At 41.3% G+C, this 14,411-nt stretch overlaps 1 protein-coding gene across 2 annotated transcripts in view; it reads left to right on the forward strand.

Annotated features, from left to right (window-relative positions):
- trappc8 (trafficking protein particle complex 8) overlaps nt 1-14,411 on the forward strand; it is a 56,728-nt gene that overhangs the window by 24,964 nt on the left and 17,353 nt on the right. For both annotated transcript variants that reach the window (XM_034180318.1, XM_034180319.1), the window contains exons 13-21: nt 260-484; nt 2,550-2,655; nt 3,967-4,161; nt 5,459-5,634; nt 6,741-6,815; nt 7,763-7,868; nt 9,123-9,280; nt 10,753-11,192; nt 11,368-11,524. In XM_034180318.1, coding sequence (XP_034036209.1) covers nt 260-484; nt 2,550-2,655; nt 3,967-4,161; nt 5,459-5,634; nt 6,741-6,815; nt 7,763-7,868; nt 9,123-9,280; nt 10,753-11,192; nt 11,368-11,524 — 1,638 coding nt within the window. The remainder of the gene's footprint in view (nt 1-259; nt 485-2,549; nt 2,656-3,966; nt 4,162-5,458; nt 5,635-6,740; nt 6,816-7,762; nt 7,869-9,122; nt 9,281-10,752; nt 11,193-11,367; nt 11,525-14,411) is intronic.

Raw genomic sequence — 14,411 nt, forward strand, 5'->3', positions numbered from 1 at the left:
CTCCATTTATCTCAGGTGAATTGTGTAAGGTAAACAGTAATGGTAGTGAAAGATTAGGTCAGCAAATTGTAAAGTGCAGTACTCCACTGTAAAACTAGAGTTTTAATTCAGAGCTATAATCAAATGTTAATGATATTTATTAGTTTCTTGTCAATGTGGGCTTTCGTTGTGCTTCTTTCAGTTCTTTAACGGTGTCCTTCTCAATTCTCTTTGCTGTTGCTCGAACATTCCTCTCTCTCCCGTCATCCCTGTCCCTCAGAGGAGGCATGCACTGAGGTGTTACTGTCAGGCCATGCAGGTGTACAAGGGGCGGGGCTGGTCTTTGGCCGAGGATCATATCAACTTCACAATAGGTCGTCAGTCCTTCACGCTTCGCCAACCAGAGCATGCAGTGTCTGCCTTCAGACAAATCCTGATCAACGACAGTCGACAGACGGTCACACAGCAAGAGGCCTTCCTCAGAGAGTACCTCTACGTTTACAAGGTAACAAAAGGTAGTACCTATAGTACGCCTGTACCCGAAATTTCTGATTACAAAACAGCACCACAATAAAAACGGACAACCAGAACATCTGGTTGGGTGGCTAAGTATTTGTGTTGTATTTGATTCAGGATAATGATATTTTAGCTGATAGTTACATTTAATAAAGGGGAAGAGACCCATAAAAAGCCCACTAATGAAAAACTATTTTGAATATTTTAGTGTTGTAGGTTTCTGTATTCATGTTTGTGACTGGAGGTTACACCACTTCATATTTTGTAAAGATGACATTTATGTATGAAAGTTGAGTCGAAGCTGATAAACCACTGATGACATCCATCCATTTTCTGAACCTGGTTACTCCAGTTAAGGGTCATGGGGTGGGTGTGCTCGGGCCCATCCTAGCAGTCATAGTGTGTGAGGCGCGGTACACCCTGGACAGGACGCCAGTCTGGCGCAGGGCCCGCTGATGACATCATAATAAAACCACAGGAAATGGAAGTGCTTTTAGTTGCTGTATTCTACAAAAAGTTCATATGTAGAGTAGAAACAACAAGCAGCTCACATCTCAGTGGCAGGAACAAAGGTTACATATTACAATTTTTTTTTATTTTATGTGTGAAAGATGGATTGAGATGGTGGGAAAAGAGAAAATTAAACTCATGCCCATTCCAACTTCTAATATGGCAAAACTCACCTTTTGTTGCACAAGAAAACCCAGGACCTATTTTTGAGCCTATTTTTGGAAGTTTGCAGCTTGCAATATTGTTGGGCAGGGGTGGTGGCCAAGTGGATAGCGCGCTTGGTTTCAGTGTGGAAGGTTCCCGGTTCAAACCCCACTCCTGCCACATTTCTCCATGTAATGTGGAGTTGCATCAGGAAAGTACATCCAGTGTAAAACTTGTGCCAAATCAACATACAGACCCACTTTGGATCTGCTGTGGTGACCCCAAGTGAAAACAATGGAGCAGCCAAGGGGGCTTAGTATTACAGCATATTGTTGTCATATTGTCTAAGAATTCATGTTCAGGTCCACACTTGTTTCCTTGTTGTTGTCTCAAGACATACAGTGAATGACAAGAGCGGCCATCTATTGTCTGCTGTTTCACACTCATCGAAAGTCATACATTAGCACATGCGCCGAACATACACAATACATAAACAGATGCAACGTTCATTGTGCTGTGTACAAATTTAATTTAGTCATCACAGCCATAGTCCGTGTTAATCACTGTTGGTACTTTTGCAGTTTTACTGTTCCCACACACACACACACACACACACACACACACACACACGATGAGTAATACTCGTAGTACCTGTGTTAACCTGACTATGATCACCAGCAAATTCCAGAGGAACCCATGAATTCTTAAGATGTTGCAAAGAGCAGCTAAGGCAAATTTAAAAAATACCCAGCATCGAGGTCCATTCGGAATGTGGGAGTTGCATCCATGTCTGAAAGCCAGATTACTTGCAAATTCCTGACAAATATTCTGATTTTGCAGTCTGGACAGATTTAATGTTCGACACTGAGGAGACGGCGTGTGAGACTGTTCGTGGTCCTCAATGAAAATATACTTAATGAAATGTGTATTTAAAAAAAAAAAAGAAAAAAAGCAAAAAGGTTTATGCGCTCGTGTGCGGTGGTTTTTCAGTTTTTTTTGACAAAGCCTTATTTTGAAATCTGAAATGGAAACACTTTCGATATTACAGGTTAGAGAAAGTGTCACATGACATAAAATACAAGACACAGGACATGTGGATGAAGTAAGAGAGTGAGAGTGTGCTAAAGAATATGTGACGACATTATGGCAATATTGGATAAAACCAAAACGACGACATGGCCATATTTAGTGGGAATTTACTGTTCCGTTGCCATGACTGTTAGAGTTACAGTTCTTGCTCGAATGACAGTTATCACAAGAACACAGAACCCAACAGTCACATGCCATCATTTATTGGAAATGCTGTCATTTCAGGATTCTGCTTTGTTGACATTCTGAAAATATTGTTAAGCTTTAGTGCAGCTCAGTAATGATGGTATAATCAGACTGTGTTTTCTCAGAGTGTCACAGGGGAAAATGACGTTGGTCTTTCCCAGCTACCGCTGCCGTTTATCCACAGTTCAGCCACAAGGGTTTACTTTGGCCATGAACGACGCCTTGCAGAGGGTAACGCACACACACACACACTCACACACACAGTCAGACACACCGTCCCAAAAGAGACCGAGGAAACTACACTAGCTTACAAAAGTATTCAACCCTCCCTCGGCATCCGTCCAGTTTATCTGCTTAGTGAACTTCAGCAGCATATTAAAAGTCCAAATTAATTATTGTTTACTCAAACTTTTTACAGAAAATCAAATATTCAACACCTTTTATTTGGAACTTCTTAATAACAGGATGAATTTATATGCAAGCTGTAAATGTTTCGCTGACAAATCTATCAATTTGACTTTGTCTGTGCTGTTACCTGCAGGCCCAAATATACACAGACACCCCCACTAATATTTGGAGCAAGCTGCACCTCGACCAGATGCCTTTGGTAGCCATCAACAAACTTCTGGCATAGTTTTGGCTGCATATTTAACCACTCTACTTGGCAGAATTTTTAGAATTTATTTAATTTGGTTGGTTTTCTGGCACGTACCTGGATTTTAAGAGTAGTCCAAAAATCTTCAATAGGGTTTAGGTCGGAGCTTTGGGAAGGCCAGTCTGGAAGCTTAATGTTAGCCTGCTTTATTAATTTCGATGTGTGTTTGGGATCACTGTCCTGTTGGAACACCTAGTTGTGCCCAAGTTTCAACTGTCTAGCTGTTGATTCGACATGATGTTGAAGAACCTGGAGGTAGTCCTCCTCCTCCATTATTCCATTCACTTTATGCCATGCACCGTAACCACTGGCAGCAAAACAGCCCCACAGCATGGTACTACCACCACAACCATTAATGGAGTCTGACGTTCTCACCATGTCATTGTAAACGGAAATATTTTCAAGATTGGGGGCGGGGGAATAATGGTATTGACAGGTTACTATAGTTTTAAATAAACTGTTCTCTTCTGGAACAGCCTTGTTGGTCAGCCCATTGACTCCTGTCAAACACATCCTTTTTATGTTGGCCAAAAGAAACTACCAGTTGTTGTCAGTCATGATGACTGAGGAAGTGTTAATAGGCCTTGGTACGTTAAGACATTGTACAACCTTCAGCACCACTTACTGAAAGATTTAAGTGAATGTATGTATATATTTGAGCCTGCATGTAGAATTGTAACCCTGTGTTGATTAGAGAAGATCCAAAATACATTCAAACTTGTGCATCCAATTGTTTTTAAAGTCATTAATGATGGATGCTGTGCAATCACTTCATCCTGGAAACAGAACATTTTAAAGATGTCATTAACAGTCCAAAATTACCATGACATTCAGTGTATGTAAACGTCTGACCACAACCGTCAGGTGTTTTCTATCTTAACATGCAGGTGAAAAGCAGGCAGCCACTCACGTGTCACTTGACCAGGAATATGACCGCGACTTGGCGGCCATGTGGTGCCAGCTGGAGGAGCAGGTTGTTGTATCTGCCAACCAGGCCACCATCCCAGTGAACTTCCAGCCCACCCAGTGCTGCTTGAACAGCCAAACAGACAACACGCACTACCCACTGGCTGTGATAGAAGGTAGGACACAGAGTGGAAGAACATTTTACACAAGTCTTTGGTCCTGCTCTGAATTACTGGCAATCCTAAATTTTAAGTACAGTATTTAAAATAGGTTCTGAATTAAATACAAATGAAGGTGACCATTTTAATGTCATTGTTTCAGTAAGACAGGAGGTCTAGTCGTTTATTTAGTTACTTCTCTTTGCTATGCAAAGAACTGCAGGCTCACAGTATATTTCATTGGACTTTATCTTTGGTTTTATTGATTGCTAAATAAATTTCCTGCTGCCATTTCTGTTCTTTACAAGCAAAGTATGGATTCTGCTCCACAATTGGCTCTGGTGTTGCTTTCTGTGCTTCAAGTCACTGAAACTGTTACTCGTGCCCCTTTTTTGCCAATGCATGAAATGGCCTTAAAAGCACAACAGAGATATTTAACAACCTTAGTGCATGTCAGTAGTAGAAAGATGGAAGTGTTGAAATCGAGGTTGGTAGATCGAGCAAAGGAATATTTGATAGAAAAATTGCTAAAGTGAGGAGGCCTGTTTGGAGACTGCTTGGACACACATCGACCTCACATAAAAGTTGGGAAAGATGAAGAGAAAGATGATGTGCATTTTCAGTTTTCATTGGTTTTATCTTTTTGTTTTGTGTTTTGTGAAGTGTGCTTGTGACTTTATTTTTGAATTGTCTTGATCTAAACCTTTAAGGTATTTTCCAACCAATCAGAAATTAGTTGTTTTCCCTGTGCTATGATGTATACTCTTGGTTCTGGTGCTGTGGGTGCTGTAGTCCTCCGTTTATGTCTGTGTTGCTCTTAGATTCATGCTAAAAGCTAAATGCTGACACAGACACATCTAAAACTCCATGAATGTTGGCCTGCTTCTGGCTGCGTCACATCGTATCATTTTCATAATGGTATTGCTATAAATGGTTCTGTCTGTATATTTGTGATCTATAATAAGTGATTAGCTTTGTGGAAGCTTTGTGAATCACGGAGACATTTGCAAGCGCTCTGTGCAAACTAAGGTGATATTCTGTTGCAATGATGGTTAATACAATACATCAACTGACCTTATTTCTTTAATCCATCACCAATGTCCTGGAGGATTGGCCTTCAAAACACAAAGTGAACATTTTGAAAAAAAGAGTGTAGAACCATTGTTATGGATATATGAAGTTACCCTTTGTTGCTCTGTTGTCATCAAATCAGTATGAAACCTGCACCCTGAAATTTTCAGTGAAAAATGAAATGTGTAATTTGTGTTTAATATACCTTGTATAGCTTTGTGTTTGTCTGTCTGTTTCTGTGCAGAGCCGATCATAGTGGAAGTGACTTTCAGAAACCCTCTGAAGGTTCCTCTGGCTCTGTCCAATCTCTCACTGCAGTGGAGGTTCACTGCTGAAGGTGTTTCTCCTTCAACAGAGGAGACAAATGGTGAACTACTGCGAGGGACCGTCACCAATGAGCATGAGACACTTGATCCTGGGGTAAAGGAAAACTCATCTTACTCCCTCTCATGATGTAATTGTAGCCGCTGCCGCTGTGATGCAAGGGCTATGGAAATGGGTTCTGTGCATGTGTGCCTCCGTGGCCTTCACTGTGCGATTACTCCACAACAAGTCATTGCAGTCTCAAGATATTTGGAATACAAATTCATCTTACAACTCTCTCCGTCAGATCAGGGAGATTAAAATGTCTAAGTGCCCAAATACCTGTGCCTCTGCTCTGTGGTTTGGCAAGAACTGCTGTACTGGTCTTGATTTTTGTTGGCGGATTAGTGTGTGATTAGACAATAATCACATCAGTCATTTTTGAGTTAATCGCATGGAGGCAAATACAGATGCAATGCAGATATAACACCCACATTTGGGGTGAGGGTCAAAGATAATACAAGTAAACATTAGTACGGACTCCTTATGGGCACATATTCAACACTGAAAGAGGGCAACACTGGGAAAGGTTTTCTAAGGTCAGAACGTACCACCAAGATGTTTCAGACAGCAGCAGGATTGGTGATACCTGCATGTGAAGTGTGAGTTACTACATTTAACTATAAACACTAATTCATCTTTGTTTTTGTTGTTGTAACCATTAACATAATGTAAGGATGAACAACTTGTGCATACTGATAAGTTTAAAAGACTTCATGAATAGCTTCCAGGTTACACTGTCCAATATTATATTTTATTCTTATTTGTCCAGTTCATGTTATGCATTAACAGTGAGTGATGGATGATTGAATTTGATTGATTTATAATATATTTTAAATTTAGAATGTTTTCACCCAATTATTAGTATTAATATTTTGTCAGTTTTGATTGATCTGTGAAATAAACTCAATAAAAATGCACTGTTTGGTTTTGAAATCAGCAAGTAAAAGGGACCCTGGTTGTGTATGACTTATAGAAAATATTAGCTTGCTTCTTATTCATCTTAAGTTTTTTTGTTGTTGTTGTTTGTTTGTTTTTTGGTCAGGGTTTTTTTTCTTTCCTTGTATTGTACAGCTTTTACTTTACTTTTAAACCCCCAAGAGTGACCCCCCCCCCCCCCCCCCCGTTCCAATATGTTAAATTTCCACTGATTTCTCTTGCAGATGACACAGAAAGATGACATCATCACCACTGATGTTATCCTACACTTTCATATAGGCCCAGAGGAGACCAAAATGGTGAGCTGGTTGCAGTATCCTTTGCAGTGGTCTCAAATGTGTTCCATGACTAACTGAAGTTTTGGGTTTTCATTTTTATATATCACATCAGCAGATGATTTCACTTGAGAAGGCCTCACCTCTGGTCAAAGTGATGCTAATCAGTGAAATCAGCTGCCAGTGTCTGTGGTTTCAGTGAAAGCCTGGAACCTCTTTGCAATGAATTTGACCCCAAGATTTACACGGTAATGTCGCTGCAGAGCAGCTTTCTGGTGAACAGGACTTTTGCCGTTTACGACATAAAGAAAGCTGGAGATACACAAGGTTGACATGAAACACATATCAAAACAACTTTGTTTATATAAAGTGACTTCAAATTGGGTATTTCATAGAATTGAAAGAACATGCAAGCTGACAAAAATGTGACTTTTAACACTATAATTTGATAAAGAGGCTAATTATAAATGGAAGAAAAGATATAGGTTTGAAGTCATAATCATAGCAACTAAAGTTTTGTCACAGTTTCGGGTAAAGACATTTCAAATTGATTTAAAATACAAAAGGTTAAAGGGAAGAAAAACCTAAAACCAGATTTACGTAAACTGTAAAGTCTATTTTTGCAGTTTAAATCCCCCAAAGATTAAACGTAATTTGACTTTCTAATATCAGCTGGTTGATCATTTCCCTAAGCAGGAGTAAGCAAAAGCTCTACATTTTGCTGACTTGTTCTTAATCTTAGTTACCTAGAGTCAGTGTAAACATATACCAGTGCAGTCGGTTACATGCAGTGATGCTTAAAAATCTTTTTTTTTTTTAATCTGTTGTGCACCAAGGACAAATTGGTTTACCTAATTTTTAAACTAAATTAAATGTACTCATCTTCAACCACTTGAAAAAAATAACATTTGAATCTCTTTTTTTGGGTTCTGTGAAATTGTAAATGGCCTTAACCTTTGATCTTGTTTCAGGCTCGACTAAAGTTGTTGCCACACAGGACCGGCCAGCTAAACATTGTTGGTGTGGTTTATAACCTGGCAACAGCCTCTTCTGCAGAGACAGCTCCTAGCAATGAGGGTAATTGATCTGCTGACATTTGCCTTTGTGTCTGTTTTCACGTCAGTAGAGAATAAAGTAATTTTTACATTACCTGTGATTGTTTTGTGCTTAAGATGGAGCTAAAAGGGCAGCTGTTTTTAACCTTTACTAAAGACTGTATGTTTCCACTGAAAGTCTGGCAAACTTTCATAATGAAATGATGCTCAGAATGTATGGCCTTACTCTCTCTCTTTTTTATCATTTATTTTAAGCATGGCCACGTGGGAAATGTTGAACTCCTTGCAGTCTCCTTCCAGTTATGGAAAAAAAACTGCAGTAAAGTGATGTTATGACACTGTTATTTGTTGGCGATTTTACTTCATTAATAGATCTAAAGTTTTGCAGGGGTGGTGGCCAAGTGGTTAATGCGCTTGGTTTCAGTTCAGAAGGCTCCGGGTTCAAATCCCACCCCTGTCACATTTCTCCGTGTAATGTGGAGTTGCGTCAGGAAGGGCATCTGGCGTAAAACCTGTGCCAATTCAACATGCAGATCCACCTTGGATTTGCTGTGGCGACCCCGAGTGCAAACAAGGGAGCAGCCGAAGGGACTTACTAATAGATCTAAAGTTTTAAGTTTTGAAGTAGACTGTGACTGTACTGGCGCACTGTGCATTTTCTTTAATCTTCTTTTAAACTAGCACTTTGTTACACGCCACTATGTGATGGAAACTTACACCATGATTGAATTGAACGTGGTTATAATGAAACTGAAAGAACACGGTATTGGGTTTGAGTCTCTGTTTGGTTTTGTAGATGATGCTGTATTCAGCTACAGCACCAGCTGTTCCCTGTGTGGAGAGAAATCAGTGTTTGGTGAATCTGAAAACATGAAGGCTGAAAACATCAATTTGACAAAAACTTTATGTAGTGTGGTCTGTACTATTTTGACATTTCTCATTTTTATATTGAGGAATGGGGCACATTCTTATAGAAAATGGTGAAATTCTGTGAGGCTTTGTTAGTCTGTCCTTGTTCAACCTATTTCCTCTCATGAAGAACCTGTGCAGTTTTTTTTTTTTTGGGGGGGGGGGGGGGGGGTGGAGGCTGTGTATGTAATACCTGCTGTGAAATTATTATAGATTTTCTTTTCCAGTTTAAAAAAAAAAATCTGGAAAGAAAATAAAAGCCAAACAAACATTTCAGTCAACTGTTATTTAGGATGGTTTTCCTTTTCCTACACCCAAACATCAGTGTGATTTTAATTTGTTTATTTGTTCCCCTCTGTGTCTACAGGACACCAGACTTTGGACACAGTTGCTGTTCGTGGGAGGCAGGATCTGGAGATCCGTGGTCCACGGCTCAACCAAACCAAAGAAGACAAGATGATGGTTCGTCATGGACCTGATAGACGACTGGATCCTATTATAACCTCTGCCATGCCCCTGATGGAGGTACCAAAGATTAACACCCCCCCCCCATGCCATTCTAGCAAATCATAACTAGAAATTGATAGCTCAGTTAAACTAGTATGTTGAAATAAGGCAGATCTTGCCTTTGTTCTTCATCTGCCCGTTGAACATGATTTACACCAAAATGTAATCGTCTCTATGACTACCTCACTGACCGCCCGCAGTATATGCGACTGCGCGGCTGTCATTCTGAGGTGGTAAGGTGCAGTACCGGGGCCCGCCAGGGCACTGTCCTCTTGCCTTTCCTCTTCACCCTCTACACCTCGGACTTCACCTACAACATAGACAGCTGCCACCTCCAGAAGTTCTCTGATGACTCCGTCATTGTGGGTCGCATCTCTGAGGGGAACGAGCTGGAGTACCGGTCGGTCATCACAGACTTTGAGCACAACCACTTGTGTCTCAACACCAGTAAGACGAAGGAGATGGTGATCGACTTCAGGAGGAAACCACCACCTCACCCACCGGTGAACATCCAGGGGGAAGACATAAAGACTGTGGACAGTCTCAAATACTTGGGTGTTCACCTCAGCAGCAAACTGGACTGGACTCACAACACTGACGCCCTGTACAAAAAAGGTCATAGTCACCTCCACCTCCTGAGGAGACTGAGATCCTTTGGAGTGAGCGGGCGTCTGCTTAAGACTTTCTACGACTCTGTTGTAGCCTTAGCTCTCTTCCATGCTGTTGTCTGTTGGGCCCTGGGCAGCACAGAGCGGGAGATAAAGAGACTGAACAAGCTGGTCAGGAAGTCCAGCTCTGTCCTGGGCTGTCCTCTGGAGTCTCTGAAGGAGGTGGCTGAGAGGAGGGTGTTAACCAAGCTCAAATCCATCATGAACAACTCCTCTCACCCTCTGCACCGGACTGTAGTGGAGCTGAGCAGCTCATTCAGTGACAGACTGAGGCACCCTCAGTGCAAGAAGGAACGATACCGCAGGTCGTTCCTCCCTGCTGCTGTCAGACTGTATAATAACACTGTGAAATAACCACATGCAATAATATGTCCACAAATCACGTGCAATATTATTAATATATCCACATATCATGTACAATAACAACTCGTTTACAAATCCCAGCACTAATGTCACCTTATCACATCTAAACTCCATTTCACATATTGGAAAGAAGATGCTCCTATCTCCTTTCCAATCCCAATCATGTTTATATATGCATATGTGTATGTGTACGCTGTTTGATGAACATTTTCCTGTACTTGCACCCACCTTGTGTGTTTTCTTAAGAGCTGACATAACATTTGAATTTCTCCTCTGTGAGATCAATAAAGTTTATCTTATCTTATCTTGCCCTATTATCTAATTTCATTTAAATCTGCTCATGTGGTTTTGAGATATCCGGCTGGCTGGCTGACAGACAAATGTCAGTGAAATCACATAAGCACATTGGCAGAGGTGACACGGTTATGGCGATGTTCATGCTCTTATTGTGTCTCTTAGGTCTTCTTCCTGCAGTTTCCCACTGCTCTCCTGTGTGGTGAGATCAGGAAAGCCTATGCTGAGTTCTGCAACGTTAGCTGTGTTGTGTTGTGTGGCCTGCGAGTAGCATCCACGCATCCAGATTTCTTCACCTTTGGCAACCAGGCAATGACGCCCCTCACGCCACTTAGCCCAGCTTCAGCTGAAAACTGCTCTGCCTACAAAACCTTGGCCACTCCCCCTGGGGCACAGTCAGGCTCAACAACATCTGAGATGCTGGTTTCACTGGAGGATTTCAGCAAACCATCTGGTGTAACGGAAATTCCTATTGAGGGTGGTGTTCTACGGCCAGGGGAGTCTATCCAATTGCCCCTCTGGCTCAGAGGACCCGACAGAGAGGGAGTCCATGAAATCCACTTCCTGTTTTATTATGAGAGCGCCAATAAAAGAGGCAAAATCAGGTAAGGATGTTACCCCCCCCCCCCCCTTCCCCCCCAAAAAAAGCATTACAGAATGTGCATCTTTACCATACTTCTCTGATGATTCATCGGTAGGTGTTTAATAACTGTTATTTTGAAATGGTTAGGAAAAAAGAGTGACGTCTTCTCTTTATCGTCTGTCTTTTTTCATATCTAGCCATCGGGTTTTGCGACACACAGTGTTTATCTGTGCCAGCCGCTCCCTGAGTGTTCAGGCATTGGCCTGTCGCAGCAGCATCCCTCCACACCAGAACCTGGAAGATGACAGCAACGGTGGAACTCTGGTTTTTATTGACATTGAGAATATCAATACGGTGAGAGTTACAGGGTGATAACTGCTGAATGTCACCACGTGCTTACAGTTACAGAATGTGGTGTTTGAGAAAACCACTGTAAAGACAAAAAAAAAAATTATTTGAAAAACAATGCGTTTTTTAAGTCGTGTATGTATTCAAAACAAGAGTCTAAAGAAAAGCAGCAGCTCTAATTAGATCACATTCTTCCAACCAGATTGAACAATTTTGCAAATCCAGACTAGATGGCATTTGTGGGTAGTCATTTCTTTGACCTAATTTTTTTTTTTTTAAATCTGGTTATGTACCTTAGTTTTTTTTTCAAATCGCAGAAGCTTCCTCAGCTAAAATTCTTGCTCTTGTAGTCTGCTTACGTACCAGTGCCAGGGCCTCATGCCCACAGTTGGTCGCAATGTTTCTGTGTAGGCTCTCAGTTGTCCAGGTGGTTTCCATAGTAGAGAAGCTTGAATCTTCGACTGGACTGGGTTGCTTGACGCGAGGACATTTCGCTTCAAATTGCAGAAGCTACCTCAGCTAAAATACCGACCAACTGTGGGCATGAGGCCCTGGTACTGGTACGTAAGCAGACTACCAGAGCAAGAAGTTTAGCTGAGGAAGCTTCTGTGATTTGAAGGGAAACGTCCTCGCGTCAAGCAACCCAGTCCAGTCGAAGATTCAAGCTTCTCTACTATGGAAACCACCTGGACAACTGAGAGCCTACACAGATTCATTAAATGTACTACCAAAGTATGTTTTATTATATTGCATGTTCACCTCACATATGATAGTCTGTTCAGTGGCTTGAAGAAAGCGTTTACTCGTGTTTTGTTCCTGGTATAGTAACATTAATGAACTAGTTAGCTGTGCTCCTTAATCTCGTGTGTGCCTTATATAATGTAGCAATTAAATTCATTTTGCTTCTTGTTGCATGAAGTGGTATGTGCCACTTGTACTCCACAAAAATGTTAATTTTATTTCTTCCTCTTAGCAATGAAGATTTCCCCAGTCATAAAAGTTAAGTGATCTTTAACAGTCAAACAGACAAAGGTAAAAAAAATAGATCATTTGTATAGCGCCAAATCACAACAGAGTTGCCTCAAAGCGCTTCACACAGGTAAGGTCTAACCTTACCAACCCCCAGAGCAACAGTGGTAAGGAAAAACTCCCTCTGAGGAAGAAACCTCAAGCAGACCAGACTCAAAGGGGTGACCCTCTGCTTGGGCCATGTTACAAAACATAAATTACAGAACAATTCACGGACGAATATACAAGAAATGCAATTGGCGCACAGGACAGGAGGATCGCCAACACGAACACAACTCCCATCTCTGGATGGAGCTGCACCTTAAACAGAGAGAAAAAACAGAATCAGACATCAGAAAGACAAGAAATACTGTATAATTTGTCAGCATTAAACAACAAGAAAAACAGAGAAATACTAAGATGATCGCCAGCCACTAGCCCTAAACTTCACTAAAAGACCCAGAATTTAGGTAAAGTTGAGGCTGCGGCCCGCTCCAATTACTAATAAAATGAATTAAAAGAGTAAAAAGCGTAAAACAAAACTGTACCAGTATGCTAGCCATATGAAAGGGAAAATAAGTGCATCTTAAGTCTGGACTTGAAAGTCTCCACAGAATCTGACAGTTTTATTGGCGCAGGGAGATCATTCCACAGAACAGGGGCACGATAAGAGAAAGCTCTGTGACCCGCAGACTTCTTATTCACCTTAGGGACACAAAGTAGTCCTTCACCCTGAGAACGTAAAACCCGGGCCGGTACGTAAGGTTTAATTAGGTCAGCTAGGTAGGAGGATGCCAGTCCATGAATAATTTTATAGGTTAGTAGCAGAACCTTAAAATCTGATCTCACTGGGACATGAAGCCAGTGAAGGGATGCCAAAATGGGTGTAATGTGGTCAAACTTTCTGCTTCGTGTCAAACGTCTGGCTGCAGCATTTTGAACTAATTGGAGACCCCTAATGCTAGACTGCGGTAAACCAGAAAATAGAACATTGCAGTAGTCCAATCTAGAAGAGATAAATGCATGGATCAGGGTCTCAGCATCAGCCATAGACAGGATGGGACGAATCTTCACTATATTTCGCAGGTGAAAGAAAGCAGTCCTAGTAATATTTCTAATGTGGAGGCCAAAGGACAACGAAGGATCAAAAATTACCCCAAGGTTCCTCACTTTGTCAGTATGATGTATGACACACGAGCCGAGGCTGAGCATTAACTGGTCAAATTGATGCTGATGTCTCACTGGACCAAGAACCATCATTTCAGTCTTATCAGAGTTTAAAAGTAGGAAGTTTCTAGACATCCAGCTTCTCACTGCTGCAAGGCAATCTTCTAAGGATTTTATGTGAACGAGATTACCAGCAGTTATTGGCATGTATAACTGAGTATCATCTGCATAGCATTGAAAGGTAATCCCAAAACTCTGCAATATGTGCCCAAGGGGTGCTATATAAAGGGAGAAAAGCAGGGGGCCTAAGACAGACCCCTGTGGAACCCCAAATTTCATGTCACTAAGGTTAGAGGTAGTGTTACTGTACAAAACACAGTGAGAACGACTAGTCAAGTATGACGTCAGCCATGCAAGGGCACTCCTAGTAATCCCAAAATGATTTTCCAGCCTATCAAGTAGAATATGTTGATCCACTGTATCAAATGCAGCACTGAGATCTAACAGCAACAGAACCGTAGTGGTGTCCGAATCCATTGTAAGCAGAAGATCATTCACCACTTTAGTGAGAGCCGTCTCTGTGGAATGATATTTTCTAAAAGCAGACTGCAGTGGCTCAAATAGATTATTCTCAGTAAGATAGTCTACGAGCTGCCATGACACCACTTTTTCCAGAATTTTAAAGAAAAATGATAGATTTGATATCGGCCGATAGTTT

This window comes from Thalassophryne amazonica, chromosome 10, assembly GCF_902500255.1.
Source record: "Thalassophryne amazonica chromosome 10, fThaAma1.1, whole genome shotgun sequence".
NCBI classification, from domain to species: Eukaryota; Metazoa; Chordata; class Actinopteri; order Batrachoidiformes; family Batrachoididae; genus Thalassophryne; species Thalassophryne amazonica.